The following is a 19,026-nucleotide window of genomic DNA, read 5'->3' on the forward strand; positions in this document are numbered from 1 at the left end:
TTTATTTATTCCATTTTATATGCATTACTGGCTTATCCTTGGCTCACTTCCTTATGCCCCCAGAAATGCCAGCTGCATGCCTGCCTGCCTTCCCTCCCTCCTCCCCTGCCCACCTCGCAGGGATGTTGTTTGTGTGTGGCTTTGACTCAGGGGAGAAGTCCTTCCTGCGCTCACTTGGAGTTTTGGAAGTTCCAAATTTTGCAGGTTTAAGCCCCGCCAAAAAACAGGGGGTGATGGGACTGCCTTGAGTCTCGGCGTGCGGCGTATGTATCCCTGGATAAGCTGTCATGGTGGTGAGTTTGAGGGGTTTTTTTAACGTGCAAAATTGACGGAGCTATGGAAAGGGGTGTTGGATTTTCATAAATTCCCCAAAAATCAGGGGATGATGGGACTGCCTTGAGTCTCGGCGTGCGTATGTATCCCTGGATAAGCTTTCATGGTGGTGTGTTTGAGGTTTCTAATGTGCAAATTGACGGAGCTATGGAAAGGGGTGTGAATGGGGTGCCCGATTTTCAAAAATTCCCCAAAAATCAGGGGATGATGGGATTGCTTTGAAACTTGGCGTGCGTGTGTATACCCCCATGAGGTGTCATGGTGCCAAACGTGAGGTTTCTAACTTGAACAGAAAAAAAGTTGTATAATTTTTTAGCTTTCAATGCAAGCCTATGGGGGGGGAAAACGGAGCTCCGATCCGGATCCGGAGCTCCGAGCGGAGCGGAGCGGAAGTGGGCGGAGCGGGGGCGGGGCGGAGCGGCCCGATCCGAAAAATGGCGGATCTGCAAGTGAAGCAGAGCGGGTGAAGGCAATGCCATGAATGAGCAGCATTTTGGTTGGTTGGAGAGAATCACACCAATCTAATTCCTCTTTGGCAAAGGAAAGACTTTCGCTGCAATTATTCTAGTTCTATTCAGGAATGGCAATATGGATGAATGGAACAGCCTACGATCGTAGCTAATGTCAAGCATATACTAAGTAATGGTACCAAATCCTTTAACTGACACAATTGTGTTGAATTAACAGTATCACATTCACATTGCACTTTTATGTGGCTGCATTCTCTACAAAAACTTTGACTTCCACATTTAAGACATGTGACCAAAATACATCTTTTTTCTTATTAGATGGACAAGAAGATTTTGAACTTGATAAGTCTTCTGAGCAAGGTAAAGGCTTCAAGTATTTGAAATGGTGGGAAATCTAGGATCAATCTCTGTGCCCTCATTGAAATCAATACCCCAAAGCTGTTCCTTCTGCCTTGTCTACTTTGCTCTAAAGTTTATCTTGTAATTTTTGCTTGTTTCCCCCTTTTGCACTGAGGTAAATGCATATTAACAACATAGTGTAGTTTTACATTTCCTCTGAAATCAATTTTGCACTTCCTTGAGTTGGTGCTGCTTTGGATCCACTCTGTTTTTATTCTTGTGTGGGGGTGGGGGTGGGGTGGGGATTTGAATAGATATTGTTTGTGAACTTTTCTTTCTCCGAGTACCCAGGGAGGTCAGTGTGAGGCAAAGTTGCCCTTCCTCTCATGCCTAGTTCATAAATTGACTTTTTACCAGGAACTTGCACTTGAGGCTTTTATCTCAATGAGTTGGATGCAGACACAGTCATACTTAGAATAGACTCATTGAAATCAGTGGGATTTAAGTTAGTCTTAGCTAACAAGTTCCATTGACATTACTCATTCAACTATAAGTATGACTGAGTCTGGATCCAACCCGTTCTGTTTCTATGATTTTCATAAGTTGTTCTCAGTGAAGGCTATAAGACTGTTTTTCTAAAAGAAAGGTGAACTTTATTCTTATGGTTTCCTTATTTGCATTTTTCTTATACTTCTCTTTATGTATCGATCCTCCTTCTTTTGTATTCCAGAGATGTCACATAGCTTCCTTAATACAACCTCTAGCTCGATGAAATGCAAAGTGCTGCAGACACTAATGAAAGTGAAAAACTTACAGTTGCACAGGGAAGAGATGGATGATCAGAAAGGGCAATTCTCTGCTTTGAATGGAGAGACGACTTCTCTGTCCCAAGAGCCACGTTTCTGCATATACCAAGATGAATTTTGTGGACCAGAAGTTTATTATTCATTACTGTTGTTTCTGAATGGTAAAAGCTATGAGACCAGCTTCAAAAACCTTTATGATCCCTCATTTTCCTTTCTGAAAACCTTGTTTTATGGCTATGCCAATGAGGAAGAACTGGTTGATTATTTCGTACTGGCAAGGGAAGCGGCAAAGCAAGCCAGCCTGCCATTGGCCTTGACCAGGCTGTGCTATCTCCTGGGGAGAATGAGTGTCCGGAAGTTCAAACTTTCTCAAGCTCGAGTTTATTTTGAAGAAGCTTTGGCAACCATACAAGGAGATTTTAGTGACCTTTATCTTATAACTGCTCTTTACACAAATCTAATAGGCATCTACCTGAAACAGAAGAATAAGGAGAAATGCACTTGCCTTTTTGACAAAGTTGCTTCTTTGCTCATGGGAATTCCCAGCTACATCAGCAGCACAGACATGGAGTCAGAGATTCTGAAGTACGCCTTAAAAAGGGCAATCCTAAGTCAGAGCAAGAATGCAGAAGCCAGAGCATGCTCCCTGCTAGCAAAGCACTATCTGAACTTTAAACAAGGTGAAGAGGCACTTCCATTCCTAGAAAGGCTGCAGCTGCTGAATAATGAGTTGGGTTTGCAAAATGGCTCATTGTCAGTTGACTGTTATTTTAAGCTAGGTCAGCTCTATAGCCAAAAGTGTTTGCCCCACCTTGTGCTAAGCTGTGTCAAGGTTGCCTCTTCTTGCAGCTCATGTACTTTGCTGGTGTCATTCAGAAGCATTGACTTAGTACTAAAAAATGCTCCCAAACTCCATAGTCTAAAACCCGTGGAGCAAACACATCCCTCCCAAATTGCATATTATCTCAAGCAACTACTCCACATGCTAGAGACTAGCAAAGAACACCAAAAACTGTGCAGTATGGTTTGCTGTAATCTCTCTCTATTATACAGCCATCACAAACAATACAGAAAAGCAATTGATTACATGGAGAAAGTTCTGGACACAAATGCAGATACAAGCACTGAAGAAATGGTTAACCATTTAGTCTTTCTCAGTTGGTTATATATTCACCATCAACAAAACACGGTGGCTCTGGACATATTAAATGCCATAGCAGAGTCTTCACAGAGCAGCCAGCAACAGTTAGGTGTTATTTATAACTTGATTGCCATTATTTTGAGGCAGGTGAACAATACGAAGCAAGCAGCTGAGAGCTATTGTAAAGCTTTGAGCATATCGAGAGAGTTGGGCATCATCCATAACCAGGCTGTGGCTTGTGCCAACTTTGGGATTCTCTGTCTGCATTCAGCTGCCAGAAGTCTTGGGGAGCATTTCTTAATTAAAGCCGTAAAGCTGTTTTCTGAACTGCCAAGTACTGAGTCTGGAAAAGATTTTATAGATGTCCTCCTCAGGCTGGGGTGCTACTACACCGATGGGATTGATAAAGACAAAGGGAGGTGCTGCCATGAATGGGCATTTTTGGTTGCAATGGAAATAAACCATTTGGAAGGTATGTATATTTCTTTGCTTTCAAAACTAGGACAACTTATATTTAAGGGCCTTCTTTCCTAGGTTAAAAGCCTTGTGGTGGCTGTGCGGTGGCAGTGCGGCAGTTCTACGACGCAGAAGTCACTTTGCAGCCACCGTGGGGCTTTTCCCGCAAAGCTGTGCACTGGAAAAGTTGGGGACTTTCTCCAACTTTTCCTGCTGGAGCGGGGACACTATGGCTCTTCCACAGTCTGTCCTCACTCTGGCATCACGCTGGGGGTGTTCTCGGGTAGAAAGCAACTTGTAATTGGTCACTGGAAGCCAGGCAGGGGGTGGGCCCAGCAAGCTGAATGGCTGCCGGAAACTCCACGCTGCCTCCTGCATTGGAATTACCTGACGCTACCCTGCAGCAGGAAAAATGCTTTCCCCCCCCCTAAAAGCAGGGGCAACCTAGCACTGTCAAGAGAGCCTCCTGGTGCTGGAATGAGAATCTTTCCCTGAAGGTAGAAATAATTGGAAAATTGGTCTTCCTGCCTGCCGGCCTGCTTGCCTGCTTACCTACCTTCCTTATCTTTGTAAGCTCATTTGCTCTCTTTAGTCTTTGTTGGCATTATCCATTGACCTCCTTGTGTCTCCTCCCTCTTCCTACTAGACAAAACTTCTCAAGACAAGGACTGCTGCCTCTCTGTTCCTCCTCTGCTGTCATGACATGGAACCAGCAATGAATGTAAAAAGAAGGGAGGGATAATGGAAACTGCCTCTCTTCTTCTGTTATACCCCTAATTATTATTAACGTTCAACACTTTCAACATGCAAAACATTTTGTAATCTTGATTGTGTCTGACTGTGCACAATTGCGGCCACTATCCTTCTAGTTTTGTGATGAGGAATTGAGACCGAAGATCTGTAGCTCAGTGGTAGCACATGTGCTCTGTGTGCAACAGGTCCCAGGTTCAGTCCCTGGCATCTCCTCCAGGTAGACTGGGAAAGTTTCCTTTCTCAAATCCTGGACAGCTGCTGCCAATCACTGTAAACAATATCCAGCTAGATTGACCAGTAGTGTGACTCAGGTCAAGTAAAAACATTATATTGTATGTGACTAATAGCCGTTACAAACAACATCATCTAATAACAAAGTCAGGTTAGCAAATCACCTCCACAATTACTGCAATGGCATTCAGAATGTCTGCATGAATATGTTTCGTGAGCTTAGCAAACAAGGCCGTTTTATATGTGACGTTGTAAACAGCGAATCTGACAGTAACCAGCAAATCTCCACATAGATACATTTACCCTGTAAAGATGCCAAAATCTGTCTTAAGAATCTCTCCCTGGGGCTTCGATATAAAGAGCAGTGCAGTAAATAATGTGAGATATCTTTTAGCTCTCCCAGACCACAGATACAGAACTGTTGTTCCTTGGAACAGCCTATATCTTCCATCCAACAATGCTGTTATCATGGTCTGAAAACATAATTCTGCAAATGAAGTTCTCAGGGAAGCAAAAGTGAGAGTTTGTAGGCATTGGACTCGTTAACTATCCATTTAAACTCCTGTTGATTAAGTCAAAGGCTGAGGAGAAGCCAAGGAAAGCAGCAAATAGCCTTTTGGAAGGACCGGTATGACTTAAATTGTGGCAAACAAAAATCTGGTTCGTCTAACTATGGCCTTTGCTACACCCAGCTTGTTCTGGGTGTAAAATATTAGTTTCATCTTCCCAATCAGACAATTTCTGGATGAGGAAACAGCTATAGATCTTAGAGCTGATATTCACTAAACTGATCGATGATGAGGATGTTCAGTGTCACGAACTGTGATTGCTTACAACTTACCCCCCATGAACCTACACTTTTCCTAGGTCTTTTAGGCCAAATCCAGATGGGGCAGATGGAGTGCCTGGGACCAGCAAAGATGCCCCATATTGTTCTGTTCCTGTATTGCTTTATGAAGTATCTGAACATTGTGTATTGCTAGAGGAATTCTCCTGTGAATTCTCCTATACCTGTTTATTAGGGCTGTGCAGAGCAGCTCTGATGAGGTGCTTCTTCACTCCAATTTTCGAAGCAGCTTTGTCTGTCAGCACCATTGAAGCTTCGTTGGAGCTCCATTCCTAAAAAAATCCTAAAAATCAAGGGATGGATGGATCTTATTCAAACTTGGCATGAGTAAAGTCCTACTTAAGAACTATCGGTGCCAAGTTTCATCTCTTTATCTTTAAAAATGACTAAGATGTAAGCATTTTTGTTAATTTTCATAAGCTAGAACAAAACGGCTGACACTCTGAAACTTTGACAGCTGTCAAACTTTAAAAAGTTCCTAAAATCAAGGGATGAACAGATCTGCTTCAAACTTGGCTTGGCTAAAGCTGTACTTAAGAGTTATAATATCTTTAAAAATGATGGACCTGGAAGCATCTTTGTTAATTCCCATAGACTATAATGGAGCAATTATCTGAAAACAGAATGAAGCTCCGATTGTTGCATCTCCACTCCACAGGTATCCAATGGTTTTAAAACCATCCCCAAACTGCAGTTTCAGAGTTCTGATGGAGCTCTTATGGACCTTCTGGTTTTTGGAGCAGAGCACACACCCCTACTGTTTATTTCTTGTAAGGGAGCACAATATGTGGCATTGCACATCATCACGGACCATGGGGCACATCAGTGAAGGCATCAGCTTTAGCTTCCAGTTTCCTGGCTTTGTGGAGTTTGAGACAAAATGAAATTGCCTTAACTCCGCTCTTAAATCAGCTCGGTTTTTATCATTGAATTTCTCTGGCTTTTTAAACAGTAAATGTATTATTACCATATCCTATACACACACAAAGGCAAAAACACAACTCATTAACTGGGGAGATGTGTACAAATGAATAGATATATCCCCATATGTTGAGAATAGCGTACTTCTAAGTAAGCCTCCACAGGATTCCAGCGTAACTTCTTCCTTTTCCTCCTTCTCTTCCTCAGTGATCTGTCAATCAGCGAGAGTGATTCCCTCAGCCTTCAAATTTACCTCACTCTTATCTCAATTGACAGTTTCCTGCTACCCCTCCCCCACTGTCAGAATGCTAGCAGCAACACTGGAATTCAAAACCCCTGGAGTATTGGCAGAATTCTAGTTTCAGGGTGAAACTGAGCATTCCCAACATAATTTTGCCAGCAGTTGCTACCCTAGGCTTTCATGGGGCAGAAAACCTTGATAACTTCTAAAGCCTTGCTCAGAACTTCATCAGAGCAATGAAAGGCGCACCTCCTCAGCAGGCCCGAATAAAGTGCATCAGTTGTTTACCCCAGTAAACAATAAAGATTGATTGATTGATTGATATTTATTTATTACATTTTTATGTAATAAATACATAGCCGAAGCTCTCTGGGCGGTTCACAAAAATATTTGAAATAAATATATGATATGCTGTGCTGTAACTTGGAGTAAAAAGTACAATCGTGTCAATTTTTCAGCACTTTTAAACTTGCTGAATCTGTTGCAACTTGTATGATATCAGCTCGAAATTTTCAAGCACAATTGATAGACCTTTTCAGGTAGATTATGGGTGCTCAACAGGTGTCATTTTTATAAGCAGTAGAATTTTGAAGGTCATAATGACAGAACCCGTGTGTGTGTGTGTGTGTGTGTGTGTGTGTGTGCACACGCATGCAACTCAACGTTAACTAAAAGGGCATTCCTGTGCCCCTTTTGTCAGATGGGGAATATACATTTATACAAATTTAGATACCCAACTCATTCCTACCAATATTGATAAAATAAAATTACTTTCAGATTGGTAGGTTACTAACGCCTTGGCTTCAAGCTTCACCAAGATGAGTGAGCGTAGCCAAGACTCCCTGGCTCTTCCTTTCTGATTGTGTTCCGTTGCAGGAAGCCGAAAGAAACAAAACCCCTGCAGCGAAAGCATTGAGTTTTCCAATAACCACATTTCTGGAAAACAGAGGATGTTATAAGACAACAGAAATTTACTAAACTCTTGATCTTCTAACTTATTATGCTACCCAGCAATATCCATAATAAAACAGAGAAGGGGAAACATGAATCCAACCCATCTAGTCAGAGGAATTGCCAACGACTTGGTTTTAGGGAAAGTAAACAAAGTTTCCCCCACATTTTTCCTGATGTTCTTTGAAAAACAATTTTTCAAAGAATTGTTTCATCTCTTGCTTGGATCATATATATTTCTGTCCGAATCAGTTGGTTTCAACACTTGTATCATGATTTCTAGTATAATGAGTAGCAAGCATAGGGTTTGGGTCCCCCTGATACTCAGAACCAGCCCCTCATCCATGCCATGAAATGGGGATGTTATTTGAATAAGTCACAGACATGGGCATGGCTTCCTTAGAGTTCCCCCTATTATAAGTGCTCTCTTGGATGAAATATTCCCATTACACAGGTTTGGGAAGTGAGTAATGATCTTATGCCTTTGTCTGCTTACCTTGCTTAAAAGACACATTGCTACTCTGAAAATGGGAGAGAAAATTCCAAAAACCTTGGCAGATAAATGTCAATTTGATTATATCTCTTGTTTTCTTATACCCCAAGAAATATAAACATGAGCAAATCATGTCCCCTTTGTCATCCCATAAAATCCCAACTGTTGCAGCTGGAGAAATAAGACATGGTGGGTGGGTGCTGTTGCACTCATGTCCTGCTTTGGTTTCCTGGTCAACAGCTGGTTGGCCACTGTGACTAGATGAACCCTTGGTCTGGTTCAGCATGGCTTTTCTTATTTTTCCCATCTCAGTTGTGTATCAAGGGGATTGACATAATTACCCTCAGCAGCGAAGCTTGTGTCACGTGAACCTGGTCAGGGTGACTTCTTGCCATGGTTAACAAGCCATCCAGAAACCAGAGATGTTGTAGAGTTCTGGATGGCTTGGTACCCTTGACAACAAGTCTAGCAACATTCCTTCTGGCAAAAAATCATTTATGAGTATAATTCATATAAAGCAGCTTCCTATGACTGTGTGCTATGAGTGGTATGACTTGCAGAAGTCTACAGAATTAGTACCTGGTAAACATGGAAGCATAGAAGCTTGTCCTCATTACGGTGGAAAATTTGCAGCTGCAGGTTCATGAGGGTGGGGGGAATTAAGGCAAGGATTATCCCTGCTGACATACTTCTCTGTCTCCTTCCCTCACCACTGCCAAGCATTATTCTCAAACTTATTTCCATAGGTGCCAGGACATTTCTTTTCTGTTCCAAGCCTACTCACTTTAGAGAGGTGGAGGAGCACTCTTTTAGGCCAGCACGACTGTGTGGGACCCTGACTATATCCTGTGCTACAGCAGACATCATTGAGCTTCCGTCCTATCTATCACAAATTCTACTCCCTATTCTGGTGACAAAAGCACTAGACATTCCTCTGTGTAAAGGATAAATAGAAAATGCACCTATGGGTCAACATATTCCTTTGGGGCCTGGCCTGAAATTATCTGGTCATTGCAGTTCTAAAAAATCATTAAACGAAATGGCAGGAGGAAAATCCACAGCAGTGAATACCTATGCCTATAGATATAGATATGTAATAGTTTATAATCAAGAGTATTGGTTGAGTGCTGATGTGGGTCAAGTAATTAAACTGTGGATCAGCAAAATAAAAAATGCAACATTTTTAAATTAGTGTCTACATAATGTATCAGTAGCAATAAATCACCCTGAGCTTTCAGGAAAATGGGAAATCAATATCCAGTGTCATTACAGTAGCAGTAGGTTCCCTTGCAACTAGTTTGTTCAATTAAGCCTCTGTTCCTTCCTCTATAGGGCAGCTCCAGGCCGTTCAGTATCTATGCCAATTCTACAGCACAGTTCTTCCAGATAAAGCTCAGTGTGTCATCTACAATGAGTATCAACTCTCCTTAGTTAGGAAGATGTCCGACAAAGTCATGGAGGGACACATATTGGAAACCATCAGTCAGCTGTATCTATCTTTAGGCACAGAAAGGTACAAAATAGTAACTCCGAGAGCTGATTTGTTTCAAACTGAATGCTATTTAGTTACATTGCTACTTTTATGTCAGTGGGTTGGATCCGAAGGTGCCCTTCCGCATGTAGAAGGAACCTTGCATTCATAGAGATGTTATTTTACACCTTGCACTAGAGTCGAGAATAGTGAAATTAATCCAGAGACATTCTTCTGCTTCTGCAACTTCTTCCACAAAGGGATACTTGTGCTGTTATACATAATAGTGCTGCACATAACACTTCCATTTGCTGTTGTACACAGGTGTTAGGAGCAGCACTAAAGGTATTTTCTTTTCTTAGTTCTTTGGATCTAATCATTCTCATTGTTATTATCTCAATTCTATTAGCTTCAGTCCTGGAGTAGGGAGAGGCAGCCCCTAGAGAAGCTGGTGAAGTTTGTTTGTTTATTTATTTATTATGTTTCTATACTGCCCCAAAACCAACGCTCTCTGGCAGTTAATAATTAAAACCATAAAATACAGCAAGTCATAATATCAAGCTTAGAAATACCATATAAAACCAAAATAAGTTACAGCACAGGGAAAAGATGTTTTCAGGAGGCATTTAAAGGTTAGTAATCTCTGTCTCCCAAATTGCACAAGGTAGGGTTTTTCAGAGGGTGGGGGCCACTAAAGAGAACCCCCCCCCCCGAGGTTCTTCATAGCAACATTCTGTTCATTTCGGGATGACCTGCAAGACCTCCGCTGAAGATCGTAAATGTTGCCTGGGTGTATATAAGGGAAGGAGGTCTGCTAGGTATCCTGGTCCCAAGTAGTTTAGGGCTTTATAGGATAATATAACCTTGTTCCCCTGGGCCACAGTCATTACGGCCTGCATCTAACGAGTTGCAAGGTTTACAAGCCCCCAAATTAACTGGATGAAATTGTGGCATTAGGATGGTAGTTGAATAAGACGGTTGTTTGTATAGCTAGAGACACACAACTAGTAGTTTCTGCTATGTTGTGGACTTGGCACTCACAGAGCTTGCAATGTTTCTAATGTCATTTGGGGGCTGTCTATATGCACAGAACGCCCCGGGCTGGGTTTGTGGTGGTGTTGTTTAGATTATACGAAGCAGCAACCACCTCGCAGCTATTCCCGTGAAGCTGTGAAGGGAAAAAGTCGGGGATTTGCCCCAACTTTTTTCTCCAGAGCAAGGTGAGTATGGCACGTTCGCCATCAATCCTTGCTCCAGAGTCATAGTGGCCAGGCAAATGGTGAGCCTTAATTGGTTGCTGTCTGCTCGGGCAGGGAGTGATCCCAACTACTGGAAACCCTGCAGTTTCCATGCTGCATTGGAACTGGCTCCCACCACCCTGATGCAGCAAAACTGCGGGGGTTTGCTTATTGCGGCAGTCATGAGTTCCTGAACTGGTATATATCAAACAGCACTGCTTTCTAGTATTCCTTTTCAGATAACATGGTCCCAAACTGTTTAGGGCTTTAATGCAAGCATGGGGGACCTCCAACCCACAAACCATAATTGGTCTATGGGGTTCCCCATTCATACCGGCAGCTTCTTCCCTCTCCAAACAGGGAAAAGCTCTTATGATTGGAGAGGAAAGCTTACCCCGGCTGAGCACTGAAAAATGGCCCTTTCTAAGCACCCAGCAGGGAAAACTCATTAGAACTTTACCTTGCTGGGGAAAGGAGGTGGGCCTGGGGAGGCTTATCCTGATTACTTCTAAGTAGGCTTAAAAACAGTAAGAGTCATGTTTGGACCATGCCCACAGATGGAATGCAGCTCCTGAGACTTGGAATTTGGCCAATATCAAAGCAAACTATGGATACAGTGCAATGGTCAGCACTGAGTTTAAGGACAACAGTGTGTGTAGTAGCTAGAAAATACGATATTTCCAAGAAAATTATGCCCTGTTAGTTGGGGACTGGTGTTCCTTCCCCCCCCCACTCACATGCTGTGGTTTTTTTTAGGGCTTACCGATCTGCCCTGGAATGCACCAAGAGAAGCCTTGGAATATTCATCGATCTTCAAGAAAAAGAGAGGGAAGCACAAGCTTGGCTCCAGGCAGGGAAGATATATTATATATTGAGGCAAAATGAGCTAGTAGATCTTTATATCCAGGTAAGAGTAATGATGTCTTGGGGATTTGGAAACTGTAGTAGGGGGGAAATAAAAATGAGAAAAGAGATGAATCAGCTGGAGATTACATAGCTAAAAGATGCCACACAAAGTATTGTTTGTCTTCACTTGTTTCACCTCCAGTTATTACACCTGTCATCTGAGAACATATTCATCTGAGTAGAATAGAACGTGTGTGCGTGGGAATTAACTTATTTAAATTTGCATTTATACATATTTACATGCATATAGAGGTGCAAACCTGAAGCAAATTTATATTTGCACAATTTTTTAGTCCCTACTTTTTAGTCCCTATCTTTCTTTGAGGCCTGTCATGCCTCATCTATAAATGCACACACAATGCATGCCTCACACAGCAAAGGCTGTAAACAAATGTTTGCAGCTGTCAGAGTCGGACACATTGTGCCCACCCTGTTGCAGTAAGAAAAGAAAAGAAAAGAAACCCACCCTCCACGGACCCTCACTGGGTTTGTGTGACATGACAAACCACACCTGGTGAGGGTGAATACAATACTTATATGGAGCACGACCAGCAGCACATACAGGGCAGTAAAATAAGCTACAGTGGCTTATTTTCTTTCCCTGGTCCTGCGAACCCGGCCAATATCTCCTGGCTTCAAGTTGTACAGACTGAAAAACTATGTGCTGTTAGGGATGTCTGCCGATAGACACATTAAGATTAAATAAATAAATATGTTTTAAAAACAAAATAACCCCAAGCAGCATTCCCCTTAGTATGCATATTAAGTTTCAAGTTCTTGGTGATATGGCAGTGCTAGATGGATGGACAGACACACATCTCTCTATCTGAGATAGCTTGTTCCTCTTATTTTCCCAAATTAATATCAAATTGAGATCAAATCCATTTCCCCTAAATTTATTTAGATCTGCCCACTCAGATCATCTTCAGGCCTCAATCCACTCATTTTCCCTCCTCCTCAACTCCTACAAACATGGGGAGCTAAACTCCCAGTGAGCTCAGTGAAAGTTACTTCCAAGTAAATATGTGCAGCATTGCAATGCTAGTCTTTGATATACACATCACAAATGCATGATCATTAACCTCTGTATTCTGGAGCTACAGAATCCCATCAGATGTTGATAGTTTGGGCAGTGAGGGCAGATCTTGGACGCCAGCAAAGATGGCAGCATGACCTCAGCAATAAATGAAAAGCTGCCACAAAAGTTAAGAGTACATAGAGGAATAAAGAAAATAATTTCAGGATGGACTGGCAAAAATACATAGACTATATGAAAAAAGAATCAATAACTTTGGCAGAAGCATACAGAAATATGTGGGACTCATGAAAAGAAGGTAGATAGATAATTGATTAATATATTACCCTGAAATCGAAAAAGAAAATGAAAGATGTAAGAAAAAAACCTTTGAAATGGATCAAGCATGGGGAGGGATTTTGAATTAGTATCAATGTGTTTTGTTTTTGTTTTCACTGTATATTATTTTGAAAATAATAATAATAATAATAATAATAATAATAATAATAATAATAGTTTGGGCAGTGTTATTTGTTCCGAAAATGATCTTCCATGTTTGGCCATAATTATGTAACAGATCACCTTGTATGAAAGTTCATCCAGAAGTCATTATCTTTTACTTGTGACCCTCCCAAATTTTCTTACTGCTTCGTCCATCCTTTTTCTAAACTCAAAAAAATAAAAAATTGAGAGAGTTTAAAATTGAAACAGCTGCTTTTTGACAGGGTACTGCTAGGAGCCCTCTACCAGGAAGCCTCCCCTAAAAAAAACTGGAAAAAAGTTTCCCTAGTAAACATCAAACAGGTTAGGTTTTACTAACACAACAACAATACCAAAAAAAGGGTGTTTTTTTTGACATATCATAAACCTTTTAGGGGGGGGGGAATCCACTAAAGCTACTGAAGAGAGTTCAGGGAGAACAAAGCATAAGAGATTTAAGAAGATTAACTAACATAAAAGATTCAGTGAATGGATTTTTTCCCCATTACCAAGAGATTGCAGAGGATCTGTGCTCAAACCACTAGCTGGAACAGGGCTGTAGAATCTTTTCTGGTCTGGGGGCTGCACAGGCTCCAAGGACCCAGAATGTGCTTGGAGGAGCTGCTCCAAACAGGTGAAGTAAGGTATCCAGGTACTTGGACCTGTGACATCAAGAGCTTCTCTACAGGAATGATTTATTGCATGCTCATGATTGGCCATTCACAGAAGTTTACAGGTCCTTTATATGATGCCGTCAACCTTCAGGATATCTCCCACACTTTCCCCAGCTAATCTCACTTTTTTAAAAAACACACACAGAGATAATGCCTCTACATGAAGGTGCAAAGAACCGCTCTGGGATTGTTTTGCCTGGGGGCGTAGTGGTTAAAAAGAGTAAGAGGAAACATGATAAAGGGGTACAAAGTTATGCATGATGTGGAGAAAGTGGATAGGGAAACTAGTAGTGGCTACCAGCTAGTAGTGGCTATTAGTCCTGATGTCTGTTTGCTGCCTCTAGTATCAGAGGCAGTAAGCCTATGTACATCAGTTGCTGGGGAACATGAGTGGCAGGGTCTTGTTGCACTGTGTCCTGTTTGTGGTTTCCTGGTTGACAGCTAGTTGGCCAGTGTGTGAACAGAGTCCTGGACTATGTTTGTTACGAGCTCCTTTAGACAGCGACTAATGGTGACCATGTGTTTTGTAATTGCGTATGTCCCCTCTGAGCAATGCTCCATAAAGTTAAATGAAACAGCACCATCTAGTGGTATAATAATTCCCATTATTATTTTAAATACTGTATTATCTCTTGGGATTTTAAAATGAGATTACTGGGGGAAAATATAGGAGCTGTCCTGGAGGTTGACCATGTCATGTAAAGGACTGAGCATGCAATAAATTACTCATGAGCATGCAATAAATTGCTCATGTAGAGAAGCATTAAAATTGCAGGGTTATGCAGCAAGCTACACTCCAGTTGGACATCAGGAAAAACTTCCTGACTGTTAGAGCAGTATGACAATGGAATCAGTTACCTAGGGAGGTTGTGGGCTCTTCCACACTAGAGGCCTTCAAGAGGCAGCTGGACAGCCATCTGTCAGGGATGCTTTAGGGTGGATTCCTGCATTGAGCAGGGGGTTGGACTCGATGGCTTTGTAGGCCCCTTCCAACTCTGCTATTCTATGATTCTATGATTTGGTATTCGCTTTGTGGAAGGGGCATGCGCCTTCTTACTTGAAGGAGGTAGTAATGAGATCTTTCCTAAAGAAACCTTTCCTTGACCAAACAAGTTTGGGAAGTGATAGTAAGCCAGTCTCAAATATTCCATTATCGGACAAGGAGATTGAGAGCGGGGAGGTGGCCTTGGAACTCCAGATGCATTGGGGGATACTGATTATCTGGACCATTTCAAATGGGCTTTCATCTGGGATATGGGACTGAAACAGCTTTCGTAAATTTGGTGGATGACCTCTGCCAGGAACTAGATGGAGTGCAGGGAGTGCAGCCGTACTAGTTCCCCTGGACCTCTTGCCAGCTTTTGATACCATTGACCATGGTCTCCTTTCAGTCCACCTACTAGACTGGGCAATGAGGGCAACTGTATTGCAGTGTTTCCTATCCTTTCTATCAGGTTGTGTCCAGAAGGTGGTGCTGAAGGGCTGCTGTTTGGCACTGCAGCTGTTGGTCCACTGGGCCCTGAGAGGTTTGCTTCTCAGTTTTTGAGGTAGAAACTGGAGAAGAATGGAACCTGGGGAGGAACGTCACACACATCTTAACTTGACTTTTTAAATTATTATGGTTTAAAAGGTTATTTTTAGTGATTTACTATGTTTTTATTTGATTACTAGCTGTACCCTGCCACGCGTTGCTGTGGCTCAGTCTGATTAAATTGAAAAGAAAGAAAAGACAAAGTGGATGTTTCTAATATGTTTAATTTCACAATGCTTGTGGATATACAATATTTTTAGTTGTTCCATTGTCTGTGTAGATATAGAGATTGTCTGGTTTGCCAACTCTAGAACACGCAACATATAATTATGTGAGAAGCAATCTGTGTCTAGATCTAAACCGCACAATTCTAAAGATTGGCCCTGAGCTTTGTTGATGGTGATTGCAAACGCCAATCGAATTGGGAATTGCTCTGCGAGTACGACAACCTAAGTGTGATCTTCTGTGAGGCATTATTTGGATGAAGTAAAGCAAATTGTTTGGTTTTTAAAAAAGGATGTTTTTACGGTGAGAGGGTTAGTGGAAACTCCTGGCAGTTACCTTTCTTCAGAATGTGTAACTGTCACAGGTGTGACATCTATATTCACTCAGCCAATTGTGAGAGAACATGCAAATAAGAGAGAAGGCAGAGGCAGCGGATTGGCCTACTGGTTGGCGATGTCACAATGATCAGCAGGACTGGTTTTGAGGAGGCCTATTTCTTCGATTTTAAGACAAACCTTTGACCCCATATAGAACATAGTTACATAACAACGCTCGCGTATTCGAATGCAACGTTGTGTCAAAATTTTAAAATTTCAAAGCAATCGGTGAAGAACTTTCGGAGATATAACGTCTGTTTCGAACGGACATTTACATTTTTATTTATATAGATTGTTTTAAAGCTCTATTGTAGCTTTAAATTTGTTTCCAAATCCCATTTTATTTAAATCCATCTTTAATGCTTGCCAACTCACACAATCAAAAGCCTTAAAAATATCCAGCGCTAAAATTCCCGCTTTAATCTTTGACTTTTTTATCCCCTGTATTACGTTTAAAACTCTACCCACTAAGCTATGCATTTGTCTACCTGCTATAAAACCACATTGGTCTTCCCCTACATACTTAGCTATAAATTTGTTTAATCGTTTAGCCAAAATAGTTGAATTTTTTTTTGCATCTTGATTTATTAACGAAATCGGTCTATATGAGTCAGGGAGAGTCAAATCCTTATCCGGCTTCGGAATTAAAATTATTATCGAGTGCTCGCATGATTCTGGAATCTTCTCACCTTCCAATATAGCGTTATATAATTTCAATAATTTTGGCACTAATCATGATTTGAAAATTTTGTAATACTCTGGTCCTAGACCATCTGCCCCAGGTGATTTCCCAGTTCTCTATAACCTCCTCTATTTCACTTCATAGAATCATAGAATAGCAGAGTTGGAAGGGGCCTACAAGGCCATCGAGTCCAAACCCCTGCTCAATGCAGGAATCCACCCTAAAGCATAACTGACAGATGGTTGTCCAGCTGCCTCTTGAAGGCCTCTAGTGTGGGAGAGCCCACAACCTCCCTAGGCAACCGATTCCACCGTCGCACTGCTCTAACAGTCAGGAAGTTTTTCCTGATGTCCAGCCGGAATCTGGCTTCCTTTAACTTGAGCCCGTTATTCCGTGTCCTGCACTCTAGGAGGATCGAGAAGAGATCCTGGCCCTCCTCTGTGTGACAACCTTTTAAGTATTTGAAGAGTACTATCATGTCTCCCCTCAATCTTCTCTTCTCCAGGCTAAACATGCCCAGTTCTTTCAGTCTCTCTTCACAGGGCTTTGTTTCTAGACCCCTGATCATCCTGGTTGCCCTCTTCTGAACACGCTCCAGCTTGTCTGCGTCCTTCTTGAATTGTGGAGCCCAGAACTGGACACAATACTCTAGATGAGGCCTAACCAGGGCCGAATAGAGAGGAACCAGTACCTCACGTGATTTGGAAGCTATACTTCTATTAATGCAGCCCAAAATAGCATTTGCCTTTCTTGCAGCCAAATCGCACTGTTGGCTCATATTCAGCTTGTGATCTACAACAATTCCAAGATCTTTCTCGTTTGTAGTATTGCTGAGCCAAGTGTCCCCCATCTTGTAACTGTGCATTTGGTTTCTATTCCCTAAATGTAGAACTTGGCATTTATCTCTATTAAATTTCATTCTGTTGTTTTCAGCACATCACTCCAGCCTATCAAGATCACTTTGAAGTTTGTTTCTGTCTTCCAGGGTATTAGCTATCCCACCCAATTTTGTGTCATCTGCAAATTTGATCAGCGTTCCCTGCACCTCCTCGTCCAAATCATTCATAAAAATGTTGAAGAGCACTGGGCCCAGGACTGAGCCCTGCGGCACCCCACTTGTTGCCTCTCCCCAGTTTGAGAAGGTTCCATTGATAAGTACTCTTTGAGTCCGATTCTGTAGCCAACTGTGAATCCACCTAATAGTTGTTCCATCTAGCCCACTTTTAGCTAGTTTGTTAATCAGAATGTCATGTAGTACTTTGTCAAAAGCTTTGCTGAAGTCAAGATATATGACGTCCGCAGCATTCCCACAGTCCACAAGGGAGGTTACCTGATCAAAAAATGAGATCAAATTAGTCTGACAGGATTTGTTCCTGACAAATCCATGTTGGCTTCTAGTAATCACTGCATTGTTTTCAAGGTGTTTACAGATTGACTTCTTTATAATCAGCTCCAGAATTTTCCCAGGGATGGATGTCAGACTGACTGGTCTGTAGTTTCCAGGTTCCTCCTTTTTGAAGATAGGGACAACGTTAGCCCTCCTCCAGTCGTCCGGCACCTCACCCGTCTTCCATGATTTTGCAAAGATAATAGACAAAGATTCTGAGAGTTCTTCTGCTAGCTCCTTCATTATTCTAGGATGCAGTTCATCGGGCCCTGGAGATTTAAACTCATTCAAGGAAATTAGGTGTTCTTTGACCATTTGTTTATCAATCTCAAACTGCAATCCTGCCCCCTCAACTTCTGCTTCACTTTTTCCAGGGGGGTCATAGACCCGCTTTTGGGAGAAGACCTAGGCAAAGTAGGAATTGTGCACTTCAGCCTTTTCTTTGTCGTCTGTTATCAATTTGCCATCCTCATTAAGCAGCTGAACCACCATTTCTTTCCTCTGTCTTTTACTACTCGCGTATCTGAAGAAAGCCTTTTTATTGCTTTTAGCATCCCTCGCTAATCTCAGCTCATTCACAGCTTTAGCCTTCCTGACGCCATTTCGGCACTTCTCTTTATGCTTTTCTTTGTTTTTCCCCACCTCATTTTTTTTATTATTATTATTTTATTTTATTTTTATTTATTTTTTTAAGAGGCCTCCCCTGCCAAACTCCCCCTGTCAAACTCCTGTTTGCTCTTCCTGTTCGCTCACTCCCTGGGAATCTGGCTTACTTTTATAGCTCCTACTTGAGCTGGGCCAGCTGCTCTTCCCTGCTCCTGCTCAGCTCCAAGTCAGGAACCAGAATGAGGTCACTGAAAGGCCAACAACAATCAACAGCAATCAAGCACTGATTGCTGAGTCCAACTGACAATCAGGCCACTCCCCCTTCAGCTCCTGCAGCAACTATCCACACCGACCCTTTTCACTCAGCACTCAGGAGCACATGGCAAACACACGGCCTCTTTGAATTGGCAGCCTCCTGGGTTTCCTTGAGGCTTCTCTTCTTCTCTTCTTCC

General features: G+C 42.0%; 1 protein-coding gene across 5 annotated transcripts in view; it reads left to right on the forward strand.

Annotated features, from left to right (window-relative positions):
* The window catches only part of SH3TC1 (SH3 domain and tetratricopeptide repeats 1), a 65,107-nt gene that overhangs the window by 29,033 nt on the left and 17,048 nt on the right, over positions 1-19,026 (forward strand). For all 5 annotated transcript variants that reach the window (XM_063135754.1, XM_063135757.1, XM_063135758.1 and 2 more), the window contains 4 exons: positions 1,122-1,163; positions 1,873-3,561; positions 9,315-9,495; positions 11,448-11,598. In XM_063135754.1, the coding sequence (XP_062991824.1) occupies positions 1,122-1,163; positions 1,873-3,561; positions 9,315-9,495; positions 11,448-11,598 (2,063 nt within the window). The remainder of the gene's footprint in view (positions 1-1,121; positions 1,164-1,872; positions 3,562-9,314; positions 9,496-11,447; positions 11,599-19,026) is intronic.

This window comes from Elgaria multicarinata, chromosome 10 (genome assembly GCF_023053635.1).
Source record: "Elgaria multicarinata webbii isolate HBS135686 ecotype San Diego chromosome 10, rElgMul1.1.pri, whole genome shotgun sequence".
Lineage (NCBI taxonomy): Eukaryota > Metazoa > Chordata > Lepidosauria > Squamata > Anguidae > Elgaria > Elgaria multicarinata.